The 12,698-nt window shown below is 46.2% G+C and overlaps 3 protein-coding genes across 3 annotated transcripts; 1 reads left to right on the top strand and 2 right to left on the bottom strand.

Moving 5' to 3' along the window:
• Positions 1-697: 697 nt before the first annotated feature.
• GL218_05976 (uncharacterized protein) lies at positions 698-4,986 on the top strand (the record flags this gene model as incomplete). The annotated part of the gene is made up of 3 exons (XM_033582670.1): positions 698-1,083; positions 3,363-4,200; positions 4,282-4,986. The coding sequence occupies 3 exons, from the start codon at positions 698-700 to the stop codon at positions 4,984-4,986; spliced, it is 1,929 nt and encodes a 642-aa protein (XP_033433778.1).
• Positions 4,987-6,370: 1,384 nt separating this feature from the next.
• Positions 6,371-7,450, bottom strand: GL218_05977 (uncharacterized protein; the record flags this gene model as incomplete). The annotated part of the gene is made up of 1 exon (XM_033582671.1): positions 6,371-7,450. One exon carries the CDS (start codon positions 7,448-7,450, stop codon positions 6,371-6,373), a length of 1,080 nt encoding a protein of 359 aa, XP_033433839.1.
• A 2,350-nt stretch (positions 7,451-9,800) lies between these two features.
• Positions 9,801-11,828, bottom strand: GL218_05978 (uncharacterized protein; the record flags this gene model as incomplete). Its single annotated transcript, XM_033582672.1, has 3 exons — positions 9,801-10,936; positions 10,986-11,693; positions 11,768-11,828. The coding sequence occupies 3 exons, from the start codon at positions 11,826-11,828 to the stop codon at positions 9,801-9,803; spliced, it is 1,905 nt and encodes a 634-aa protein (XP_033433845.1).
• Between the last annotated feature and the right edge of the window lie 870 nt (positions 11,829-12,698).

Consider the following 12,698-nt stretch of genomic DNA (forward strand, 5'->3'; position numbering starts at 1 on the left):
TTCTAGATCACGCCTCAAGCGGTTGATACCTAACCTATCAAAGGAAGAATACATCGCGAGATCTCTGTCTTGATGTGCCGCCGCTTCTACATGATGAGGAGTCACGTTGGAGAGCATCGCCGACGGCGATATTCCAACCCCAGACGTACTAGGTCTGAGACAGGCGTCTAGCATCATAGCCAATGATACAATAGCTTGAAGGAAATGAGCATAATCATACTGCGCAGCTTCATCCATTCGGGATCCGCGATTTTGAGAAGATCGTAAAAGGAAACGTTGTGATTTTCAACACCAATATGCATCGTTGCCAAGCTCAGAGAGAAGCTGAAAGAGCGGCAGGTAGGAGATGCGCCTGCAGAATACCTTCACGATGCATCCCGAAGATGCGACATAATGTCGGCGACCACTTCATGGAGTTGATATTAATGTACAAATTACTACGACCGGTTGGTTCTGGATAGTCCTGGAAAAAGTATATATATCGAGGTTTACGACTACATATTAGTCCATCTCAAGCAGACAGATCATCTTAACCACCAGTCTTCAGTCACAACTTCCATCAGGACAATCCTACTTGACTCTCAGAAAGTAAGAACAAACACTTATCAATCACACCCCAGAAGTCTTGAGCAGAATGTAATTAGCTAACAACTCATGAGAAGAACTCTCGACTTACACGTCAATAAACCTCATCAAAATGACTACCTGGATCTCCACCCACGGCATCGGTGCCATCAAGGACAGCACCTCCTCATTCTCCATCACCGCCGACAAGGGATCCGCTCTCGTCAAGCCGACGAGCCCGAACGAGCTGAGCGGATGGATCCACTTCACCATCCCCAGCCCTCCCGTCAACAACCCGAACCTCAAGGTCGTCGCCGTCGACTTTTCTTCCCAGTCGGCCAACGTCGATGCTGTGGCCATCTACCTTGCCAACTTGGTCAAGTTCAAGGAAGAGGGGCTCCAGAAGGGACAGTCTTTCTCCCTCACCATCAACTCCGCCCAGGCTACCTACCAGGGCAAGGGAATTTCCGTCTCGGTCCTCGTCCAGTTCGACAGCGTGGCCTCCAACCTCAGGTTCCAGTCTGTTGGAATCCAGGTCTAGATAAGTACGGAATCCCTCACTTACCTAACTATCATAAAATCCATCTAATAAAGCTAGTAGACAAAACCACGATATGATCGAGCATATCTCACTGGGATGTGCCAAGTGAAACTGACAGGAATGGAATATTCTATTCCTTTCAAACTATGAAGTTGGATCTATACGGAAGTCTTGTTTTAGGGTACCCTTGATGGGACCGATTATCATTTCATGTTGGAAAATTCTTTAAACATGTGCACATGTTATTCAATCGTTTAGTAGCTCTATAAGCCAATCCAACACTATTTATCTACCAATTTTTAAGAGGTGTCGTTGCTACCGGTTTTCCTTAAGAATGAGTTTGAACGAGGTAAAGGTAAAACATCACTTATAGGGCTTGTGTGGGTCTTGTCAAATAATCCATACCCCTATTACTATTTCGCTTATATCATGACCTTCTTTATAATACAGTATTGTCGTAGCACACATACACCTTAGAAGTTAACTATATAAAAAAAGGGGGACAGGATGCAAAATGTAAAAAAGTAAAACGTACAACACCAGGGATTCGCTGGTCGTCACCGACCCAACTACTAATCCGGCAATATCTGGCTTGTCTAGGGGAGAGCGGACGGGATCCCGAATTTTCCAGATTTTATGGTCGTACGTGATATTTCAGTCTGTTTCAATGACATATATTTTATCACGAAACTGACCTTAACAACTTGGCTCGTCGTATTACATAAATAGCCGAGCTACTATATAAAACGATCTCTAAACTGTACATAGCAAAGCTCGAACTTAGCTCTTTAATCAAGACTATTATACACTTAGATCTCGTGCACTTTAAATGACTGATCGTAATTCTACGTGAGTTATTTAAATATTTTGTCGGACTCTTTTACTTTATTGCTTTAGGTACCTTAGGTAACCTACCTGTTATTGAAGAGTACCTAGGTACATAGAGGCAGCCCGAGTTTGGCTATGCACGTGCCAAATACTGCCCGTTTCTCTTATTCGGGCTATGGAATCCATACTGTAAACGGCGTAAGATCATTTGCCAGGTACTCTGCGCCACCGCGTATAATTTGACGGGATCGATAGGCATATCTGCAGTTAGCCGCGATTTCAAAATTGTCCATAAGATATCTAGGAAGAGCAGGAATAATACCAGTCGATTTGTGAACGGAATCCGGGAATACATACCTATGCATGTAAGCGATGAAGCCTCCGGTGTGGCTGAATACAAACGGGGCAGGGAAGTGGTTGAGGAGAGCATAGGTAAGGTTGAAATGGGACGATATTATGATGAGTTTCTGCTCCTTGGTGGTTTTCTCCCTTCTTTTTCTTTTGCCTCATCTGTTAGCATATTGTTTCATGCCGCTTGTCACAGTTGATAATGCCCGAATCTGAAGGAATCCAAGTAGGAGGCCTGGGTGACCCAGCTCTCTTGCAGAAAATCGACAAGTTACGGAGTTTGAATATCTCCCCTGCGGTACCACTGACTCAGGTATACCTGCCTTAGTTTATTGTTACCTAAGTCTTGTATATAACTGACATCATCTCGCACAGCTTGTTGTGGTTGGTGACCGATCCGTTGGCAAATCTAGTGTTCTCAAAAGTTTAACTGGGTTTCCCTTTCCACGAGCCACCAAATACGGCACTGGTTACATCATTGAGGTCGTCTATCGGAGAAGTAATACGGAGAGAATCCTGGCATCCATGCGGCCCGCCCCCAGATCCTGCATGTATAGAGCTGCCGAGTTACGCGCTTTTGAAGTGGAACTTTTACCAAAAGACATAAGTAGCAAAGGATTGCAAGATCTATTCAAACAGGTATTTTTCTCCTCTCACGGATAGACCCGACATACAGCTTATCTCGTTACTTATTATTAAATAGGTTTCTATCATTCGTCAGGATATCGATCTACGTTATTTTGAGCCGGAGTACTATAGAGATGTCTTGCAAATCGAGATAACCGGTCCCAGAGAAAAGCATCTGACAATAATTGATCTCCCTGGTTCGTTTTTAGCTATTATATGTCTTAATTTTATTCTAACTCTGTGAGCTAGGATCACCTGATATTCAACGTATGTGTTCTAATTCGAGACTGAACCAATAGCCTAATAGAAAATAGGCACTATAGGTGATACGTTAGTTAGCTCGGTAGTTGAGTCAATAGTGGCTGATTATATCAAAGCGCCTCGAACAATGTGAGTTATTTGCAATGGAATTTTATATCGTATTCGTATATAACTACCGGTTAACACGGTTTAGCATCCTTGCAGTTACCCTCTGCAGAGCTGATATCAAAGCGCGGCACATTGTGAAGAATGTGGAAAAGGTTGATCCTAGTGGGAGACGTAGTATTGCGATACTTACGAAACCGGATCTCATAGCCGAGTATGCATCCAAGAAGGAAATTGTCGATCTGGTCAATCAGGAAGAACCCTTCCTAGAATGCTTCATCGTCAGAAACCGAAAAGAATGCGACCCTACCTCTGATCTTGCCCAACGCAATTACGTCGAGCGTGTATTCTTCAATGAATCTCCATGGGATCAATTGGACAAAGCCCGAGTTGGCATCGGCTCGATTCGATCTCGGCTTCAAAAACTGCTTATAGGACACACAGAACAGTACTTCTTTGAAGTCAATGAGGAAGTGACAGCTGCCATTGCGAAGAATAAAAGATTTCTGAAGTTATTGGGTGAACCTCGCGTCGACACTGACAAGCAACGAACATACCTTGTCCGCGCCGCTATCCAGTTTTCAGACATTGTAAGGCATGCCTTAGATATGAAAAACAATGAGCACCCGGTCTTGTCTCAAAACTCCCGGCTACAGCTTGCCGCTAACTTGCAGGAAAATAATGAAGCATTTACCAAGATGCTATTTATGAGAGGACATCACTACAAGTTCAAAGGCGAAGATGATACAAACAATTTCCAAGTGTCGCCAATGTACCAGGGTTATCTTTGCCGGGCAACTTATCAATATCCTGAGTTACAGGGATTACTTCATGAACCATTTCACTGTCTAGGTCCTTCTAAGGGAGATCTTATCGACTACATTCAGCAGATATACTCGCCTTCCGCTAGAGACGAACTCGATGTTGTAAGTTATGACTCACACCACTATAATTCAATAGCTTGCGATATTGTGTTTGAGACTCATAGGTACTAATAAGCTTGGTAGTTTGGAAATCCTATACTACCCATAGTATTCAGAGAACAGTCAGAGAAATGGAATAAGATTACTCTAACTTATCTCTCAAATGTCATTTATATCATCCACGAGTTCATTTACACGGCTATGAAGATAGCCTCTCCGGATGGCGTGGTACGACGTAGGTTTCAAAAATTTCTCTCAAACGATCTTCTTGACTACTATCGTCGTGCCATGAAGCATACGGAATTCCTCTTACAAATCGAGTGTAAGGGTAAAGTAGCCACCAGCAACCCCCATTTTTCAGAACTTCTGGCTAGCAACCGAGAAAAACGCCTGAAGCATACGATACTGGAAGACAACAAGGACACCTCTACATCCACCAAACAAAGGAATCATGCTACGGTAGAAACTGATGCCAAAACAGCCATCACTGGAGTAGCGCTGCCTTCCACGGAGCATATTTACGGAGACGTGCACGATATAATAAAGACGTACTACGAGATAGCTCGTGCGCGTTTCCTAGACGGGATTGATCAACAAGCCGTCACTCATTTTTTGCTAGATGGCGAACAGAGCGTTTTCCAGTTGTTTACCCCCGAGCGAGTACTATCTATGACCAACGAAGAGGTGGAAAGCATCGCAAAAGAAAGCCCCGCCAGCACGAAAGCCAGGGAGGAATGGAAACAGGAGATTAAAAGCCTGAAGAAGGCTCTCGAAGTTCTTCGCACCTAGAGGATGAGATGATAATTCAGATGAATTAGGTACGTAGTCGTCAGAAAGAGGGGCCTTCCATAAGCCATGATAGGTAATCTAGATGAGTCAATTTATTATGCCCGTTGTCGACATAAATGAAAAAAAAAATGTAGCATCCCGCAATCTGAGGCACACTGCATGAGTCGTGCCTAACGTCGGGCAGATGCATACATACGATTTGGTGTCCAATTCCGAGGGCGGACAAGATCATGCACATATGCAACTGCACCTACATGCCCAATATATGCAGACCGTTTAAACTGTCGGAGATAGCCGCGTACCCAATTATTATTCTCTGACATGCATAGGTATCTACCTCCTACTTACATAGCACATACGATGCATACATACGTCTAAGTTAGATTAGGTACCTAACTCAATTTCGGGAAACGAAGGCATCGTGAGTTGGCAAGGCGAAATATGCCTCATCATATAACATCTGCAGTCGTAGAGTAAGTTGCAATTACAAACAATCGACACTAAGATGACCCCATTCGCAACGTAGCCTTGCATTCGAAACGGCCCCGTCTGCCGCCAAAAATAATAATAATAATACGCGCGCTAGACCCAAGAGATCGGGCACCAAGACGGGAACCCGGAGTGTCGGTAGTTGCTCAAGTGGAGACAAAGTAGAACATCACAGAACACAGAACACAGCAATTCGAATACCGAATATCACACTCACTCACTCACTAACTCACGGGGACCAAACAATTCTCGACACTCAGACTTTATTTCTATTTCGTCGTATCGTATCTATAAACGGTGATCGATTGGGATACATGTTAGCTACCTACATATATGTACTAGATTCGAGGATCAACACAACAATATCAACAAGAATATTCTTCTTTCCAACATGCAAAAACAGGCCATGACGCGTAAAGGGGGCATAAACATCAAACAACAGTAAAAGTAATAACTAGAGAAAAAAGAAAGAAAGAAAGAAACTTCCAAACACCATTTACCATTTCCCGTAACAAAAAAATATCTCATGCGCTAATGCTGATCTAGAACGAATTATTCATCTCGACGTGCCAACGAAACCCAAGCTTCCCAGTAGTAATAATAGTAGTTCCGTCCCGAATCTAGGTAGGGGTATATAACGATATAACGATACGCCGTCGCCATGCCTGTATAAGACAAAGGAAAGTAATGAAGGGTGAGTATATATGTGGGTTAGGTACCCAAGGTATGTATGTATGTATGTATGTATGTAGGTATGTATATATGTAAGGTTGAGTAAGGTAGGGTAGGGTAGGATACGAAGATTTTGGAAAAAGATCTAGCCCTATGCGGGGTAACATTAGGCTGCCTCTCGGCTCGCGAGATGCAGCCGCAGAACCAGGACGTTGATGGCTCGTCATAGATCGTCCCGGTCCAGTAAACGTAGAGCCGCAGACGACAACCCGCATTGGTGACGGCTCGGGAAGATGTAGTCTCCGGTAGTAAGGTTGTGTGACCACGGTGCGCCCCAGCTATCGAAATCCGAATCCTTAGGTAGAGCCGCGGCTTTAGTCTCGAAGTCGCTAAGCTTGGCTTCAATGTTGTGGAGATATAGGAGGTCTGGGCCAGCCCACTCGTCGATGAGGTTGGCGATGCGTTGGAATCCTTTAGTGTGGCCGCCGCACTCCTTAGATTGAAACCCGCAAAAGACGAATAGGTAACTATGGATGAGCTCATGGATGAAGGTCGAGATGAGCAGACGCCTGTTATACTTCTTGTCCTTGAGAATGCGTCGCGACAGGAATATGAGCGTCTCGTAGCCATCGGTCAGTGGTGACCTCCTCAGTGCGGTGGTGCCGATGAGGCAGCTGGGTAAGTCTCTCCATGCCCATGCGACACGACCCTTAAGCTTTCCGTGGAAGAAGATTTCGTTAGCCGCGTAGAAGATGCCCTGCAGGGCGACATCGTCTATGTCAAACTCGGCCTCGGGCGACTTGGGACAGATGAGGCTCCTGAGGATTCGCTCGTGCTGGGAGACCCTGCTCCTCCGGCGAGGGTCTGCTAGGTCAGCCGCGACAAGCTTGGCCGCCTCATCGTGGGCTTGATCGGCGTGAGTAGGACGGCTCATAGCGGGTGAGTCCGACCGCACCCTGTAGTGTTGAAAAGAGCCAGGCCGCATCGTAGATTCGGTGCGGTGGTGGGCCGCGACGGAGTTTTCGACCATTACCTGTCCGAAGCCGGACGAGCCGGGGCCGGAGTTTCCCTCCTTAATGATGAAGAAAGCCGGACGGGCCAGGGTCTGCTCAAAATCCATGGTTTCGAAGGTATCGGGGTGGTCAACAAACCGGTGGCGCTTAAACGGTTGAAACATTTTGAAGTCATCTGGAAGGCTAGAAAGTTCAGAGTAGCTGGGACGACGCTTCTTGTGCTCGACGTGCTGGCGACGTCGACGATATGGGCCGTCGGGGAGAGATGAGTCGCTTGAGGAGCGCGACATCTCCGTCCCTCCGACGTACCAGCTGGCCATTTGACATTTCTTGAGAAAGTCCTCGATCAGTGTTAAGAAAGATGAAGTTGGACGTGGTACCACCCAGAGGTCGCGGGTGAGATGGTAGACGATGTGTAACTCGGACTTTGCTGTCAAATGTCAAAGGGAAGACTTGCGAATCATCACCGAGTTTTTTTTCGGAATTCTCGCAGTAAAACCCATATAGCGGAGGGGGGGAAAGCTGAGCAAAGTCGACTGCAGGGACGCCACGACAATCAATGGTCGTGCAGGATCCCTCTTGGGGAGATGCGGCGTCGGATTGGTGTATATTGACACACGCAACAGCGGCAGCCGGCTAAGCTGGCTGTTAGCCTCACTCTCTAAGCAGGCTGGGTTTGAGCCTGTTAACTGGAGGGACGACAGCAATATGTGGAGGTTTTAAAGGTTACAGCCCTCGGACAAGGCAACGCCAGAGAATCCACTTCTTAAAGAAACGTCTTACTACCCAGATAACCAGACACCTGCTTGGATGGTTGGAATCTTGGCTGACGAACTTTGAGTGTCCGAAAAAAGCTGCCCTCTTTTGTGACCTTCTATGCCCTGTCGTCTGCCTATCTACGCTACAGACCTTTCCGTCTTCGCCTGTTGTGAATTTCATCCACCCCCACAGCTCAAATGTTTAAGAGCCGGACGTAATAGTGGAGAAAAGCAAGGGGTAGTTTTGTTCGATAGGGAAAAAAAAATAAAGCTCTAGTCTGGCAGATCGTCGATGGCTGGTACATGAATGGATCCCGTGAGGAGCCTTGGGGAACGGAGGAAGCGGTGAAAGGAAAATTACGACGGAGAGCCGGGAGAAGCTAGACAAGACAAAGAAACAACAGAGAGCCCATATGCAGGAAAGCTCAATGCTTACAGTACGGTGCCAGACCAGCTTCGAGATGGATTTGCAGTAGTGCAGTGGCGTCTTCAACCGGTCGTATATCCTACTTGCTTAACCTTACCTTTGCTTTACCCATCGTAGTCTCGGGTGCCGGGTTAGAAAGTCTGGTGCTCCAATACCGGGACGAGAAGTGGTGAATGGTGGTTCAGTAATGCGTATTGTTGCGTATGTATGTATCGTACAGCAAATACAGCAAATACGCAGATACGGCAGTGTGGAAAAACCGACCCGAACTTGACAACGCAGCAAGTAAGCAGAATGAACCGTGGTTCTCGGCATTACGTGCCCATCTCCTTGGGAAACCACTTGGAAAAAAAAAAAAAAAAACTAATAGATAGATACATACATAGATACATACATACAGGTCCTACGTACGAAAAAGAGAGGGACTTACCAGTCTAGAACTTGAGATGCGCTGCAATCTACGCGGCGTAATGCAGTGTGCGGGTGGCAATTCGATGTGTACTAATGCTGAGCGACGCCGGGAGTGGGAAAGACGCAAGTTTTTTAAGACATAGAGAGGCGAAAATAGAAATGATTGGCTGTTCTTCATGCGACGGATTGCTGGCATTATTATTATTTTTTTAAAAGTCCTTGGTACCTAGTGGTAGTACCTAACATTAGGTAGTGGCAGTAGTAGCAGTAGGGGAAGGTAGGGGAAAGGTAGGGCAGGTAGGGATAAGTAAAAGGTGGGACCATAAACCAGAATCGGACACCCCCCTGTCCTTATGCTAATCTGAATTAATTTCCATTGGTTACAGCAAAGCCCGCCAAGTTGAACCTGTCCTCTGATTTGTTGCCTCACGTTTTTCAGTTGGCTTAAACCGTCAATCAATAGCTTTGATGCTTAATTATTTTTTGTTGAGGCTAACAACACACGATTCCCATTTTGGATCATTCGAGAGACATTTATGCAGTAAGAGATCCATGTGAGAAGGTGGAAAGGATGAAGGGTGACGAAACAAAGGACGGTGAGAGGAAGGGTAAACCAAGTGATCAGGATTCAGAAATTAGAAGAGAAACGAGAAACGAAAAAAAAGCCAAGTCACGGGATGCCATCAACAACGGCAGAACAGGTGACCCATCACCCCTATCACATCCGCTAAACGTCCCCGTCTTGATCCACTTGCATTTTACGGGGACGCCTTTTGCCTCCGGGACCTAACCAATGATCTATAAAATATCGTGATAAGATAACGCAATCCGCCTCGATTTCCAGTGTTTCATCGCTCCTCCGAGACTGCCGATCCCTTCTCGTCCAACGTGGATAGTGAGATCATGACTCAACCTCTAGCTAACTGAACCAGAGATTATGGTAATCTAAATCTGCTAGCCCGCGTCTTTATCTGTGTGACGTGGTTAAATCCCCTTGCTCGATAGAGTGTACCATCGAAGCGGAGCAAATCAGATGCTAATATTTTAGATTCCGCTGTGGAGGCTGCCAGCCCCGAGGTTCTGCACGAACCGGACGTCTCGAGCCTGTCGTTCTAGCGCTAGCCTCATTCTCTCGCCGTACATTTGTTCATCTTCTTCTGCTGCGATATCTTCCGGCGTCCTGGTGTTTTCCTCGAAATCCTCCGGAGAGAATCCAGGTTGGGACGAGAAGCTGAGCATTCCCAACCTCTCTCCGGTCCAGAAGAGGATGTCTTCGTCGTTAGCCTGGATTTCGCCGTCTTGCCCCGGCGTCCGCGTGGATAGGATCTTTCTTGCGATGTCGTCCGACCCGGGCATCGACCCGAAGAGCGAGCGCTGGGCGACTCTTTCGGACTTACCGATCTTGTGACGGCGCACTTCGGTAAAGCCGTCCCTCTCGACCCACTTTAGGTATCCTTGCCCGTCGGAGAAGACGATTCTGGTGCCGTGATTCATGACGGAGAGGAGCTTCGACTGCGAAGCTGTCTGTCGGTTCTTCAAGGAAGACTTCTGGATGACCGGCTCTCGTGGTGAGTCGTCCGCGCCAGGGGACAGGCCGTACAATTCGAGTGATCCCTTGGTACTATACTCGCCGCACGCTATTAGGGTTCTTCCGTTGGCCGTGCTCCTACCCTTCTCGATTGGTTCGTCGGAAGGTAGGATGCGCTGGCGGAGATCGCTGTATAGAGTGGCAAAAGGGAATGGAAGTGATGTGAGACTACAGAGCCGGGCCCCCGAATGGACTGATCCCTTGATCGTTGGAAACATACGCCTGTCGTAATGTAAAATATTTGAGAACCGTCCTGCTACGAAGATATCGTCCGATAGTTGGCTGGTGTCCGAGCGTCCGAGGTGGAGAATGCTCTGAGGTCCCGACTGAGCAAGAGAAGCGTACGGGGCTAGCGGCCTAGGATCTAATACGTGGGAGAAATTCCGGCCGCTCTTTCTACTAATATTATCTAATTGTATATGGTGTTCGTTTCGATATTTCGATCTCGCTCTAGAATCGTGAAAGTGTAGGCCATGGATCGTACCGACTGTTAAGGGGACGTTGGGATCGGCAGGAGAGAGCGTAGTAATCGACCATTCGAAAGGATAATCCTCGACGACTTGTAGCGTTTTGAGGTCGACCTCGATAAGATCTACAAGGAAATCAACGGCCGTCTTATCATCAAGGGAGGAAGGACTTACTGCTCTGGATAGCGAAAAAGGCTACATGATTTACGCTGTCAATGCTGACGCATTCAGTCACCCCTGTATTGATCATCTTCGAACGTCTTGATAGATCAGCGCCCGGACCGTCAGCGCACAAGAGACCAGGGTTAGATCTGGATAGTATTGATCCCTTCCTACTTCGAGTACCTTTTACATCCCACAGGCAAATAGAGCCATCATCGAGTGGTGATACTGCAAAGAGCTCGTTTCCGCCTGGTGGGTTATATAGAGCAATCCCGCTAGCATCTAGATGGGTCCTTATAGAGCCTGTCTGAACTTGAGGCTGTTCGAACCAGCTAACCGCAATAGGTCCATATCGATGAATGTATTCATTATACCAATTCGTCTTTTCGTTAGGAAATGTCGGGTCCCAGTTAGCGGCAATACGAGCTTGTTCCCGCTTCCTTCTCTTAGATGATAGCTGAGATAAACTTTCGAGTCGGTTCCAATGCACCGCATTTTGATCATCTTGTGTCTGGTTCGCTTGTCCTGCAGCCGTAGGCACGCCGGTCAATGTCGCGCCATCTTCGTCTATCCAATCAGAGCCCAGTCGGGATAGCCTAATGCGTTCACTCACGGCCGAGGCGGATAAGCTTCTATCTCTCCAGAAGTTACCATCTCGACATAATCCTAAGAAATGTTTGGAAGCGCTTTGGAGAATAACGACGTCGCGCGATTCTAGAACTAATGATAAATTCTCTGTTAGCAAGCAATTGGGTCTATTAGAAGCGAAGTAGAATTGCGATAGTAAAACTTACAGGAAAGGATGTGGAGGAAGATCTCGTCGGGAAGTTTTTCGAGCAGGCTGGTAACAGTCATCGTCCGCAAGAAATTCTAACAGTATTCTAACTCCTACAAGACGCAAGACGGAAACAAAATGCCAATAAGTAACTAAGTAGCAACTCACAAAATAAGATAAGTTATACCTACGGTAGCTAGAATAAGTAAAGAGATTTAATTAGCTGAATAATCAAAAGTAATCTAATAAAGATAGGATCGGAGGAGACTTGAATAGAAATCCCCTCTTAACTTATCGGGGCTGAATGACGAAAGCGACAATGATCGATGGATCTAGAGTCGTCCCCGCCGTTTTGCTAAAACACCGCTAACCCACACAGGCAGTCAGGTTAAATCTACAGGTCCAAATAGGGGGGGTCGCGGGGTTTATTTGACGCTCCAACCAATTCTAACTAATTCCAACGATGTTACCACACCAGGTTAGCTAAGATCAAGGCCCGAATCTTCGGGAAGAGGACCGTGCACTATTTAAGTGGTGCACGGTCTCGATAACATGCAGTTCGGCATTATCAGTCTATCAGTTAACCCGGGATAGAAAAGGTGGGTACCTATCTTTAGCAAGGGTTACAAACTAAGCCACTTGTGGCGTGTTATTTCTAACGACATCAATGAACTTTCACAGTGTTTTTTACGTATGGTCAACAGGTAGGTATATAGCGTCGTTAAAAAAGAGATGCCCTATATTGACAATAATATTAAGCATCATATTCTGTAGTTGTCTTTCACATCACTAGTCTAATATAAATATTGTAATATCATCCATGAATAAAAATGGGAGATTTCTAGAGCAAAAACACCGAGTTTTGCTAATCATATATTTTGAAAGATATGCATGTGTGAAAAGATATACCTAGGTAAGTAGATGAGAATATTGACATTGACATTGTATCA

Source organism: Daldinia childiae (genome assembly GCF_008694065.1).
Source record: "Daldinia childiae strain JS-1345 chromosome Unknown Scaffold6, whole genome shotgun sequence".
NCBI classification, from domain to species: domain Eukaryota; kingdom Fungi; phylum Ascomycota; class Sordariomycetes; order Xylariales; family Hypoxylaceae; genus Daldinia; species Daldinia childiae.